Source organism: Pundamilia nyererei, unplaced genomic scaffold, assembly GCF_000239375.1.
Source record: "Pundamilia nyererei isolate P.nyererei 1_Seehausen unplaced genomic scaffold, PunNye1.0 scaffold00065, whole genome shotgun sequence".
In the NCBI taxonomy this organism is placed as follows: Eukaryota; Metazoa; Chordata; class Actinopteri; order Cichliformes; family Cichlidae; genus Pundamilia; species Pundamilia nyererei.
In genome coordinates this window covers 2,179,855-2,193,579 of record NW_005187466.1, presented here as the reverse complement: position 1 = coordinate 2,193,579, position 13,725 = coordinate 2,179,855, and the positions used below count along the sequence as shown (strand labels likewise).

Sequence of the window (13,725 nt, the reverse complement as noted above, 5' to 3'; positions counted from 1 at the left end):
CTAGCCACCATGTCTAGTCATGCTTCAAAGAGTTTAATAATTGATTAGCTGAATTCCAGAGTTTCTTCAACAATCTCTCTTCTGTGAACCGAGCTAATGTCTGATTGTTTTTGTAGAAAAACAAAATCTAACCAATTGCAATCAAATCAAGACTTTTTGGGGGGCTTTTAGCTCATAATGGTGCTATTTTTCTTTTTCTTTTTTCAATTTGACATGCTTAAATCTTTTTTTAGGCATTAGAACATTCAAACTTTTGCTATTCAAAGTTCAAGAGGACTTGAAGGTGGGTACATTTGTCTTCACTGCAACGCAGCAGCAAGCTTCTTTCATCCTCTTGGCTTGTAAATTTCAGCTCTTTAAGAAGATTTTTTTGATTCTGATTGTATTGGATACCAGCTTGGCATCATTTAAAAATTTGCACATCCTCTTTATGTGGAAAAGGGTTTAAAGAAAGGATTCAGATCCACACATACCAACGCGGAAGCTGAAATACACACTCTTCAGCTTCATCTTCCTTACCCGATCGCTGCCTCTCCCTGCGCTGCTGACCTACATACTGCAGCATCTGAGTTACATAACCAGCCGGGGCTGTTGATCACTGCAGGCAGAGCAGGGCCAACACCCCCTTGCTCACTCTCTTTCATAAACACGCACATATACCTCTCACTACAACTTTTAACTTCTTTCATATTTTATTTTAGCAAAGTTTCTGTCGTGGGTCATGTAGCCACTGCTACTGTGCACACATGGGGGGCAGGTAGGTGAGTCTGTGGCGTTTGTGTCAGGTAAAAATAAACTATAATTTGAAATGAGGTCAACTCAAATCAGAGCTGAGTATCTAGCTCATGAGTCACTATCAGATGTTCTGACTCGGTGGGAATGTTGCAGTGACATTTATCAAGGTGGATATTTACAAATTCCTGCAGGAGATTGAATCTCGCAGACAAAAATATCCACCTGCTCAAACTATGGTTATGTAATGAAGTAAAATATATATGCATCAATTACGTCAAAGAATGGATTAACTGTAATATAATAAATCTCTCAGAGCTTTCCACTGTGTGTGCATTTTATACATATATATCTATAAATTTCAGCTGGAGCAAACGCAAACTTGACTCCAGTGTGTAACTGTGCATTTGTGTACTTGTGTGCTACTGACCTGCTGCCTCAGGCAGCAGCAAGAGTGCTTTTTATGAGTAGTTTGCTCAAGTTTATGCTGTAGAGGAATTTGATGTAACTCTATTCTATTCCTTCCCCCTTTCTCTTTGTCTCCCTCCACTCTGAATAACCCCACTCTTTCTCTCTCTCACTCCTCACCCTCTTCTCTTCTATCCCTCCTCGCTGACCTACTTTTACTCTCCTGGCTTGTTTTCACAAGCCTCTGCACAATACAAAGCAGTTTTTACAGCTCAAAGATGTGCTGGGGAAAAAAGGAGGGGATAAGAGAAAAAGAGCAAGCGATATTGATGACAGGGATGAGGGAGGAGAGGAAGGAAATTGGGGGTGGATGGAGCGCGAACTACAAGGCACTGCGGTTTTCTCGGGAATGTCACCTTGTTAGAGTCGGTTGGTGGTTGGTTTGGATAGCTGAAATAAAAACACATCAGTGTCAAATTGCTGAAAACAGGAGGTCACTCTGTGGTCAGCTGCCTACATCCTTATTCCATTTTTGTGAAACTCACATGGAAGCATTATGTGCTGTGGATGCAGCGAATCTGCGTCATAAATTGCACAATGTGAACTACTTAGAGGCTGAAAACATGTTGATGAGATATTTGTTGGGGTCCCTCCCATCTTTGTTGACCTTTTCAGACCAGAGTTGCTTTCTCTTGAGATTCTCTAGCAACTTGGGTGTTCCTTTCACATTGCAAAACCTCTCTATCTGAAAGGTTCTCCTTTTTGTTATGGCTCTTATGTAACCCATGTCAGTGGCATGCACTCAGCATGCCAGCCTGCTGTTCCCATTAGCTTGTGTTTCATTAACGGCAGGATTGCTCGGAGATGTCAGCATTTAGTTTGATGCAGTTTTCTCCCAAGAGACTTGTGTAACTTGTTTTGGCTTGTTGCACGTTAAAACACTTTTTTTCCCTCCCTTTATTTCTGCAACTAAAACAAGAATTGAGCAATTCTGGACAACACCAGAAACAGAATTTATCACAACCTCAACTTTGATTTTCTGATGAAACACAACTTAATGTGCAGTATGAAAATTTATTTCAGCTGAGTATCTGTATAAAGTCTGACTTTTGGTTCAATCCATCAAGTGAGGCAAGGCTGTGCTGGTGACACATACTTGCTAACCAGTACCTATTTACATATACAATAGCATCATCAATTTGACCTGTGTTCTTTGCAATATTACCTGCAATTCTCTTTTTAGGATTGTTTTTGTGGTAAATTCTTGGCAAAAGTGTCGCTAAATGCTCCATAGTGCTCAAAAGCTACTTGCAAGTTTTGTCTTTCTTGTGGCACACATGACGTAAAAACAGCAACCTCCATGTAAATGGGACCAATAAATGGGCAAAAACCTCAAACATTTAGTCCCTAAAACCAAAACCACTGAGCTAAAAAGCTTAAAATGAACTGAGGTTGCAGAACATAAGATATTTCTAGGTATAGCTTTACTAAATCTCTTCAAGACTATTGCCTAGTTTTGGTTAAATGTTACCTCCTATTAGTTGTTGCATACAAACTGTAATTGCACTGACACTGTATTCCTTGTCAGCTTTATTTCCTAACAGGTCTTTAAATGAAATTAATTAAAGCAATAAGTTTGATTTTATTGTTATATTGTTATATTTGATCTGCTGAATAAAATACTCTCTGGGAGCAGGTGTGACTTTGAAAGGTGATATTTTTGGTTTCCATCGCAGTCGTGTTTAGTTTGTACCTGTCAGTATAAATATATCACATGAATATTCAGACCGAGATCTGGGTTAGCCAACAGATGCCCTGCTGTACTGATGTGCCACAGTCAGTAAATGTTTGCCAGTCGACAGTATGAAGTGATGACGTGTTGAAGTGGTTCCACACCGAGCTGCGCTGGCAGACTGGGAAGTGACCATCTGAGTGCTGTGAATCAGCTAGTTGGATTTCTCCTTGTCTGGATAATTTCCTGTCAAATTTCATAAGAACTCCAAAAAAATCCAAAAGAGACGTGTATAAATTCAACAACATTTTATTTTTTTTTCCCCCATTTTGAATCTTTCACAATCGAAAATGAGTGTTTTTTTCTAACCATTTGCATATCCACGTGAAGTATAGCATTACATAATCACTTCTGGCCAAGCTTTATTCTTTTTTTTTTTCTCTTCTGAAAAAGCTTTTCAGCAAAGGTTATACAATAACACAGAGTACAAACGGTAACTGGGGCAAAGGGTAGCATGAATAAATACACAGCACAACCAGAAAGAGTTTAGAGCAAAAATGACACAAGTGAATGACAGAAAAATACACATAACAGCGAAAAGAATAACCGAATACAACAGAAAATAATATTAATAAAACAATAATAAAATAATGACAGCAGTATACAAGAGATAGACAACTTTACATTTATACATAGTGGCCAGAGGCAGGCACCAGGAAGTGAAACAGTTAAACTTGTACATACTTTATGATCTACTGCAGCTACAGTTGCTAAAACTCAGTGCGGAGGTGAGCGGGATCGTTAAGACGCTGCCAACGTGGGGACAAGGAACAACACAATAAAGAGGCACCTTATGAAGAGAGAGAGCAGCTTTGCTGGTTGTGACTGGAGAGCCATTTCATTTACTGGACAGACGATTTTTGTCTTGAAATGAAGACGTATTGATTTCTGTTGGATGGCCGGCAAACAAGGTTCACCTTGTGCTTGCCAACAGGAAAGTGTGACTGCATAGCCTGGACTGATATGCGAGTAACTGGCCTTCGCTTGTTTTGACAACTTTGAGTGTCAAAGAGGTCAGATCCTCTAAATAAGGACCCCGATCTGAACTCAAACTTTTAAAAAAGAAGGGTACCTCACTTATTAGATTTTTTTTTTTTTTTTTACAAGTTGTGGCTCATACTTTTAGTAAAAGAGAAACTTTGAGGCATTTTGTTTGTTTTTTTTTAAACAAAAAAGGACTGTACAAGGTGTCTCGAAACAACAAACAAGCTGATCGCTTTAAAGTCTACGACTTCCACATCCCAATGCTTTAATTTTTATTGTTTTTGCCACAGTTTTCTTCTTAAAATATATATTCCATATATGCAAATTTATATGTCACAGTAATATACAATCTAAGTGCTTCAATAGTGAAGAGGACTTGTGTGCAGATCGTTCAGAGAATGGAGAGGAAGAAGAGGGACGAGAGGGAGGAAGAATGTAACTCTTTGCCAAAAAGGGAGATGTTAAAGGAAGGATGTGTGTCTTTGGTTAAAGGAATGTTCCCATAATGCCACAATAAACACTGGCCAGCCACTAAGGCAGTTTACAATAATGAATAATTGAATAATGTTTGAATTTTCCATGAGGGAAATATCCCAAACTCCAGCTCTGAAGAGTTTCATTCTGTCACATCCCTCGTTAATCTACCTGGAGGGATAGGCGGGAGGTAGGAGAGAGTACAGGAAGGGGTACAGGTGACACAGTGAAACTTGGTGGTGAAATCACATCCTAACTACATCTCACACTGATCACTGGCTTCTTTTATACCTCGCAAGGTGCCAATGTGAGTCACAGTTCTTTTTTGTCTGTCCACCGCAGACGACAGCTGCTCCTATTTGTCCTTAATCTCGCCTCTTATTGCGCCCACCGCTCCCACCGCTGGATCCCCTTTTACCTCCCTCATTTTTAGCCTCTGGCCTCTCATTCACCTGACACTTGATGTCTTCCACATACTCTGGCTCATTCTCAGCATCTTTGCTCTCCCCGTTGCCATTGCCACTGTGAGGGTTGCTGGACAGAGCTAGGTAAGGATGCTGAGGCAAAGTGGGAGAAGGGGACATCGAGGTCCTGACCAGTCCCTCCACCTGTGCTCTCGATGCCCCATTGGACAGAGCTCTGTACTTGAGGCGGAGCTTGTGGGGAAGGGCAGTGCCTTTGACCTCGGCTTGGCACTCACCGTACAAACCACCAATTCCCTCAATCTTCTGGTGGTAGCTGCTGATATCTGAGGAGGATGAGGAGGGGGATTCATCATCTGTGGAGCCCTCCTTATCAGAGCTACGAGGGTCTCCGTCACTTGAACAAGTGTCTTTAGCAGAGGAGTTCTCCTGATAGAAACCATCAGCTTGGGGACCTCCCTCATAGGTGAGCACCGGGGGCTCTTCATCCAGTGTGTTGAGGTAACCATTGTGCTGTATGAAGGAGGACCTCCGCTCCTCGTTGTTGTGGATCAGATCAGGGGCGAAGGGGTTCTGGTGGTTTTCAGTGTGCTGAAGACTGTGGTTGTCATGCTGCTGATTATACCTTTGCTGCAGTTCCTCTATTGACTCAGAGTGACCGTTGGTGTACTCATACTGTGGAGAGTCCAAGGTCTTCGTTCTCTCCAGCTTCTCAGCGACCTCTGTGATGGTCATCGAGCAGTCGGAGAACTTGGAAGTCAGCGTGTCCTGACAATGTTGAGGAGCTCTGCTCTGCTGGGACTGCTGCTCCTCAGACCTCTGGCTCTCCATGGGATAACAGCCACTGCTGGAGCGATACAAAATGACGCTCCTTTGAGCTGAGGTGGCCTGAGGAGCGGGGTTGGAGATCTCCATGTGGCACTGCTGCTGTTGCTGTTGATGATGATGCTGGAAGTCCATGACATTTTCAGCCAATGGGGGGCTTTGCTGGTGAGGAGAAACCAGAGCACTGTGGCTGCCATGGTAAGCCCCATTCTGCATTCCATTGGGGATCCCATTAGTGATCCCACTGGGAATCATGTTGTTTTCCAGACCAGCCATCTCCATGCTTGTGGGCTCCTTCTTTATGTTGTAGCTCATGGGTTCAGGGCTGGAAGAGCTGTCAGACATGTCAGACACGGAGCCACGGGGGGAATATTTGGGGAGCGTGGAGTGGCGCTCGCCGAGACTCGACTGTTCAGCTTCTGACGAGTCTGAATTCAGCATCACCTGGGATGCGCTGGAGTAGCCGCTGCTTGAAAGGTATGCGTTACCATTCGGGGTGCCGTTGGTGCTGCTCCCAATGCCGCCAGTGTTTCCATCAGCGGCGCTGTTGGAGATTTGCTGACTTTTCTCCATGTAGGAGGCTGTGCTGATGAGGCCAAAGCGCAACTTGAGCTGAAGGAGCTCCGTCTTGAGACGAACATTCTCCTCATTCAGTGCCATCACTCGGTTTTCCAACACCATGTCATTGAGGCGACGCTTTTCTCTTGAGCGCTTGGCTGCTTCGTTGTTCTTTCTCCGTTTTTCCCAATAGCAAGCATCTTTCTTCTCATCAGAAATGAACTCTCTCTTGCGACGGGAGGTGACGGTAGGCTTGCTACCTTTAGACTGGCGGCTAATGCGTGCCGATTCTTCGGGAGAAGGGGATGGCAGGCTCCCATTGTACGGGGAAAAACTGTCACCCTCCTCGTCATTGTTATTGCTGGTGGATGGGAGGTGTATACTGAGACTTTCCATGTTTTCTTCCCCGCAGGGTGCTAGAGTATCACTCTAGCAAAGGGCAAACGGGGAGTAGGGAAAAAATGTAAAACTATATGAGCCTTCTGCTTTGTTACTAAGACGTCTGACCTATGTCGCAGGTTCAGCAAAAACTTCTGGATGAGGTATTTGTGCTCCTCGAAACGAAAGCCTCATTGATTTCTGTTACTTAAATTATAATATCAAAATGTTCAAGTGTCTAAATTAGCCAGGAAGATTAAAAAGAGGTGGAACTCCACAAAAACCTCAGACATTGAAGTAGTGTTCTGAGCAAGAAAACTAAAACAAGAAACTGTATTTTGTGCAAACGGTTTTCCAGCTGTCTTGGCAAGTAGTTCAAAGTAGTCTCTGGAGGTTCGTTTGGGGTGACTTTGAGTTTATCAGTGTCTTCCTCGATCTTCAGCAGAGCTGTGATGTCTGTCAGACCCGCTTCTTTCGGTGTCTTACATGGGATGTAGGTCGGTGTGTCTACTTTTGGGTTCTTTAAGGATCCAGCTTCAACGCCGCCGTTAGTCGACCACTAAATGGGTTACTGAAACAGTGACAGAAGAAGGGAGGGGAACAGAAGCAGAGAGGGAGTTAGATTAGCTGTAAAATTACTCCAGTTCATTGTGACATGTATTTACATGCAAGTCAGTTCAGGTTATATGTATTAACTGTAGTACAAAGCTTTACTCTGGGTGCTTTTGGTCTAAGGGTTGAGATCAATACACCGTCTATTCAGTTCAATTCAGCCAGCACAGAAAAAACTATGACATAACCCCCGAGGGTTTAGACAGTGTTTTTCTTTCTTGTCTGTGTTTGACTGACTTCAGAAAGAAAATGAAGCTGGTTGCAGAGTCTGGGTAGCCACACACACACACACACACACACACACTCAGGGCTGAGTCTGGGAATAAACATGTGTATGTGCTCCTGCTGCAGAGCTCTTGTGTAAGACGGAGCTCCATCACATAACTAGAGCCGAGGCAGGCTGACCTGCTGCCAGCTCTGCAGAGACTGACAGATAAAAAGCTAGAGGGGGAAGGATACAAATGTGATCTGCACACTGATTCGGCTTTACCGTAGTTGTAAAATGACAACACAAACTGTGCATTTATGGTTTCTACTTATAGATTTCATTTTCTAAAATATGGGGAAGAGGGCAAAAGGGGGTTTGTCTTTTGCCACAGCTTCTCTGGTAGTTCATCTCACTGACTGAATTTACTCAACACCACAAGCCGCTGAACTTCCTTGTGCGGTGTCAACATCTTATCAACAGGAAGCCTTGCCCACCCGACCTGTCTTGCAAAGTTAAAAACAATGGCAAACGCAGCGCAGGCGGATGTTGACAGTCGTGGTGTGTTATGTAATAACTAGATCTGCCCTTATTTTTCTTTGCCTCACTCACTCCATTGGATTACACAGATGATATGCATTAATTAAGAACACGTCATTACACAGGGCCCTGAAGTCCTTTACAAACATAAAAACATCCTTTTTACGACACACACGCACACACACTGAGCAAATGCAATAATCTAGGTCACTGTGCCTGTGGGCAACAATGGCTCTGGTGTCGCTTTTCATTTGCAATAACGGAATTAAACAGCGCACAAACATGACCTTCTTCTATCATTAGGAGTGCAGGAATCCCCGCTGAATATTCTCTGCTTTGTGACTTGATTACTGCAATTCTACTGATTACGTTTTTATTATGTAGATTTACAGATTTATTATCGCTGCCCGTCCTATTTGAGTCCTACTGTTAGTAAAAATAAGACGTAGCACAGAATTTAAAAAACAAAACAGAAAGCAGATCCGGTTTTGCTTCGATATTCGCCTTGTGCTCTTTCAGTGCAGTGAAGCCTTAAATGAGACAAAAACCAAAAGAAACAGACTGTTCCTGTTATGTAAACGATGGACCGAAGTCAATGAGAGGAGAACAAAAGCTCTCACGAACAAGACAAGTTCATATCTACCTCTGCTATTGTGTTTTTTTGTTTTCCTATAACAAACCACTCATTTTGTACCGACAAGACAGTGCTGCATAACTATCTAATCTAGTGATCTCTTCTCCCGACCGGTGACTGCATTTCTTCTTCTTCACTGCGAGTCAGTCACCCTGTTACATAATCTCACTTTAAAAAAAAAAAACCACATTGTGACCTTGGAACAGCTTGAAAGCTGCCCTGAATAACTAACCATTTATTTAATCATGTGTTATGTTGTAACTCAGGGGCAAGGTCTATTGTAGATATGCTGCAGGCTGGTCTTATAATTGAGTTGGCTTTGTCTTGTTGGCTGCTTCTTCTCAAAAAACTTGTGTAAAGCCCCACTGGACCATAAGCGCTTTGAATACGAATAGCAACAGATGTGGAAACACGTAGGATGACCCCTCCCCACCCACCCCTTTCCAATCCTGAAAAATTTTTGTAAAGACATGCAGGAAGAGTGTGTGTGTGTGTGAGGTGGTGGTGCGAGGGTGGTGCGAGACAAAAGAGGGTGGGAAGGAAGCTCACATACGTCTATGTTGTCCCAGTGACCTAGAAACGACGCTAAGCGGTAAACACTCCTCCTGTCTTTGACGGTGCGCCATAAAATAGGTCAGTGGGACTGCAACGAAGGGAGGGCAGGAGAGGGAAAGAGAGTATTAGAGTGCACTCTAAAAATAGAGCAACAGAAAGGTGAGGGAGTGAGACGCAGAAGCAGAGAGAGATTTTTTTTTTTTTTCTAAAGGAGGGGGGGGGACATGAGAGGAATTTTACAGAATCTGCAGCGGGAGCAAAAAAAAAGAGACCCACTTGAATACGTCATGTGCCTAAAAATCATATTACGAAAGCCTCGGTGATTTTCACGCAACATTAATTCCTGTCCGCTCCAGAAACGTTGCTACGCCTTTTGCTGCACACAACAATAAGAATCGGCAGCAAAATTGATAGTGAGCGATACAGCACTGACGTCAGAGCACACACCCATCTCTGCAGCCAAATTCACATATAACAGGTTCTCTCTTAGGACTGCAAGGGGAGGGGCTGCTGTTGTTGCTCGTAGTGTACGTGCTCTGAATTTCTCTTGCTACAGAGAAAAGCTTGTGTAATACATGCGTAATACACAGAAGCAGGAGCTACAGGTTAAAGTCTCTGAATGTCTTCCAATCTCTCTTACCCAAGACTAATGCTAGAAAATAAAGGGATACTCAGCGTGGTATAATCTAACTGGCTTTTTCTGCAGAAGCTAATTTCCCCATTAAGAAGAATTATTCACTCCAGCTACTGTACGGATTGTTTCCGTGTTTTTCACTGAGACACAACTTTGAAGTAGTTCCCAGACACTTGCTGCTCCAGGAAGAATGCTTCACCTCTGACCCCTCTGAGGCAAGCCTGAGTAAAACACATGCCGTCCTCTTCCTCTCCCCCATCTTTTAAATGATCCAACACCACACACGTGGAGGGGCCCCAGCTAGGAACCATTTTGCCCTGCGGCTTTGTGTTAAACAAAACTAAGAGACGGGAATCCAGACATTCCAGGTCAGCTACGGGGACATATATACGACTACGTGTCATTTAGCAAGTACCCAAAGTAATAAGTGACTAAATGACACTTTGAACTGTGGGCTAAAGACAACAAATTATTCTTGATTCACTTATCTGTGAAAATTCTTTATTCATATGCATTTTAATAGCCTTTCAAGAGCCTTTTTTCTTTTTAGTCAAATCTGATTTGCATTAAAGTATGTGTCAAAAGTTTTTGTTACTTACATTCACCAGATAAGTGTGGTGCAGATTTGCAAAGTAAAAAAATAAAAGTTTCCAAAACCATGGAAATAGCTGAACTTAGATAAGTCTTCTGCCATCTGTGTTCCTGTATTCCTCAGAGCAACAGACAGAGCAGCCAAAGTAGTCCACCGCTTGCCCTGTTAAACCTCATGTCTCCTCACCCAGATACAAGTCTGACCTATATTCAGAAAGCTGGTCGGGACAGAGAGCAGTGGCTCTGAAAGACCAGCTGGCAGTAGGTGGACTAACCAAAACTGTGCCTGCTTTTGCCAGACAGGGGTTTCCACACATTGCATCACATCCTGAATGCTCACTTGTTATTCTAACTTTACAAACGGTCTCCCTAAGCCCTCACTGGAATCTTGTTTGAGACACAAAAATAAAAGAAAACAGTGTTATATCTGGTTCAGCCTTCTGCTTTTTCTGCTCGGTGCTTCCTTTGTGGTGGAGAAAAAAAGACTAAGCAAGTTAAAAATAGCTCGCAGACACTGAGTAGCTGGGTTACATCACTGATAGCAGCTTTTCTGGCTAAATGCCTTCTTTAGATACAAGAATTTTGTTGTTAATGTAGATATAAATGACAGGGAAAAAGTGCAGGGTGGGAACGAGAATCAATTACAAAGCGTCTCTGTCCCAGGAGGGAGCTGCTATTTATTGCTTTTCCCTGCTGTGTGCTGGTTATGTCATAGCCTCCAACTCCCTCAAAGCAAAGCTCTGTGCTTTACTTAACGCACCTTATGAGTAAAAAAAAAAAAAAAAAATCGCCCAGTGGCCCACTTTGAATAGAAATCAGACATTTCCCCCTTTGCATGTGACCATTTATTTAATAAATCCCCAAAACCCAACCAAGTAATCTTTCTCAACGGAGAAAAAGCCCTAACATATGTTTACACACACCCTATCTGCAAATCATTTGTCCAAAACTCGTTTAAAAAATATGATTTTTTTTTCCTTTTATCATTTACTCTGACATGAGATTCCCACAGATGTCTGTGATAGACCTTCAAATTAATTCATAACCTCAAAACAGCCATGCGTTAATCCCAGCCTTTGCATTAGCTGGGCTGCCAATATCTGGGTAACTGAACTGATCCAATGACCTACATAAAAATATCATGCCAATATGCCACGTGCAGGAGCTAATACGGTGTATTGACCGCACAGCACAGTCCGAGCCGAGCAGCAGCAGCCCCGTGCTCCCTGGAAAACACCACCATGAGAGGAAATTACATCGCTTTGACATTGACCTCATAGTGTGCGGCGATACGGCCAACCACGTTTTTACCAAGCGGACTCGGTGTTTCGTAAAAGCATCAAAGAAACAAAAAAGGCAACAAAACGCCAACTGAAGTATCACACTTGCCCGGTGAGCTGCGTGTTTTACGTGACACAAAAAGAGCCGCATACGGCTGAAAGTCACGGAGGGACGCGGGATCTGCCGGCGCAGCCGAGAGTCGCCATGTGAACAATAACCGGCCATGAGCATCACGTCCTCGCCTCAAAACACACTCACACACACCCAGAGACGTATCTACCCGCACAGAATGATTTAAAAAAACATGCAAATAGGCAGATAGAAACAGCACACGGCAGCCAGCCGCTCAGTTATAACCTACCTTTCCACGCAGGAGAGGGACGAAAACATTCAGGCTTCCCCGACACAAAAGCTGTCTCGCTCCCGTTTCCTCCTTCCCGTGTCCCTTTAGAAGAAACCTCCCGACTGAGAAAAAAAAACTTTCTTCTCCTTTTCCTGTCGCTGCTCGGGTCAGCTGTCGTTGAGTCAGTGGGTCGGCTGGATGTCCTTTCTGTCTTTTGGCTCGGACTGCCCGTGTGTTGTGCGCTGCAGGACACTTTGCTCCAGTTTCTCCGGTTCCCTTTCTAGAAATATGTGTTAGTAGGTCAGCAGTTGCATAACAGCTCTTAGGCTGCCTAGTCACGTTTCTGTCCACTGTCTCTCCGCGCGAGACTCTCTCTCTCTCTCACCCCCCTCTCTGTGTGTGTTATTAGCCCCTCTCTTTTTGTTCTCCTGCCCGCCCCTTAATCTCCGGGTTCTTCCTTACTCCACGTTGTAATGTCGTCTCATTTACAAGATTTTCTAACGAGGCCACGAATGCCTTTAAACAGACGCCATGGCCCAACAACAGCACGACCTGTTAATCATCAGAAACACCCGTATAAATAAACGAATGACACCAAGGAAACGAAAGAAGAGGGAGGAAAACACACTCATTGTTAACTGACAATATATAGGATGAAGCGTATTACACATACTGGGAAACAAAAGTTTCATTAAAAATTATAATAATAACTGATGTTTGTTTACCACTCTGGCTTGTTTATTTATTTGTTTATTATTAATATTAATTTGATCCAAAACTATTTCTCACAAAATAAGAGCACATTGGGTGCTTTAGTAAGTACGTTCACTTAAAGAAGTAAAAATCAGTTTTCACGTGCTTTTCTTGTGATGCAAAATTTAATTTTAGGGCTAACCTGGACTTCATGGTATGGCAAAGGAAATACTGTACACTAGTGTTTTTTTCTTGGTGTTTTTTCAATTATTTACAGAGGAAGACTTTGGATTTTGTCACTGATTGCCTGCAAATATGGGAGTTTGAACTCAATTCCAACACGTTGTCCTATTACTACTACACTATTACATTTAGGTATATACTAATATTCTTTGTGGAGTATGAAATATGAGTGAAAGTAACAACTTTACTATTTTCTTTTTTATTCATCTTTCTTTATCTACCTTCCCATATTTTTATATATGTTCTAATTTAATTTTAATTTTATTGAGTGACTGTTTCTTCTTGTTCACTGAGAGAGCTCCACCTCTACAATGACAGATAAGATTCTGATTCTGATTCTGATTCCTTCCTTCCTTCCTTCCTTCCTTCCTTCCTTCCTTCCTTCCTTCCTTCCTTCCTTCACTGTGGAACCATAGGCCGGTGAGTTTAAATCCAGGCCTGTAATTATTTCCCTCTTCTACCTGCACATTCTCCCTATAATTTAAACCCACATAAATGCATGTTCCATTTTTAAGCATATATGCAACAGATTTTTGCATAAAGGCTATTAATATGAAAATTCAATGCTTAGATAGCAGTTACAATACCAGGGTGAATGAGTCTGTGTGTGTGTTAGATATTAGGGGTCATTTGTATCTGGGTATGCATGGAGGGGCAGTTTGTTAACCCTAATCTTAACCCTTCAATCCAACCATATTTTATACTGTTTTACACATTGAGGTGTTAGTTTTATTGTGATAAAACCTGCGGTAATTTTTCAAATTATTATTATTTTAAAGGGACCATTCAACCCCAAATGGCCTGCAGCACTGTTATTCATG

The 13,725-nt window shown here is 42.6% G+C and overlaps 1 protein-coding gene across 2 annotated transcripts; it reads right to left on the bottom strand.

Annotated features, from left to right (window-relative positions):
- Positions 1 to 3,189: 3,189 nt before the first annotated feature.
- Positions 3,190 to 12,348, bottom strand: nfil3-5 (nuclear factor, interleukin 3 regulated, member 5). Of its 2 annotated transcripts, none has more exons than XM_005735818.2 (2): positions 11,987 to 12,348; positions 3,190 to 7,144 (listed from the first exon to the last, which is right to left on the bottom strand). In XM_005735818.2, exon 2 carries the CDS (start codon positions 6,589 to 6,591, stop codon positions 4,756 to 4,758), a length of 1,836 nt encoding a protein of 611 aa, XP_005735875.1. In that variant the 5' UTR covers positions 6,592 to 7,144; positions 11,987 to 12,348; the 3' UTR covers positions 3,190 to 4,755. The 2 variants fall into 2 exon arrangements, with proteins under 2 accessions (XP_005735875.1, XP_005735876.1); XM_005735819.1 differs by lacking the exon at positions 11,987 to 12,348 and adding an exon at positions 10,353 to 10,752.
- Positions 12,349 to 13,725: the final 1,377 nt, after the last annotated feature.

What these genes read in the sequence shown, in the direction of transcription:
- nfil3-5 (XM_005735818.2), bottom strand. Translation starts at nt 6,591, where the DNA reads ATGGAAAGTCTCAGTATACACCTCCCATCCACCAGCAATAACAATGAC.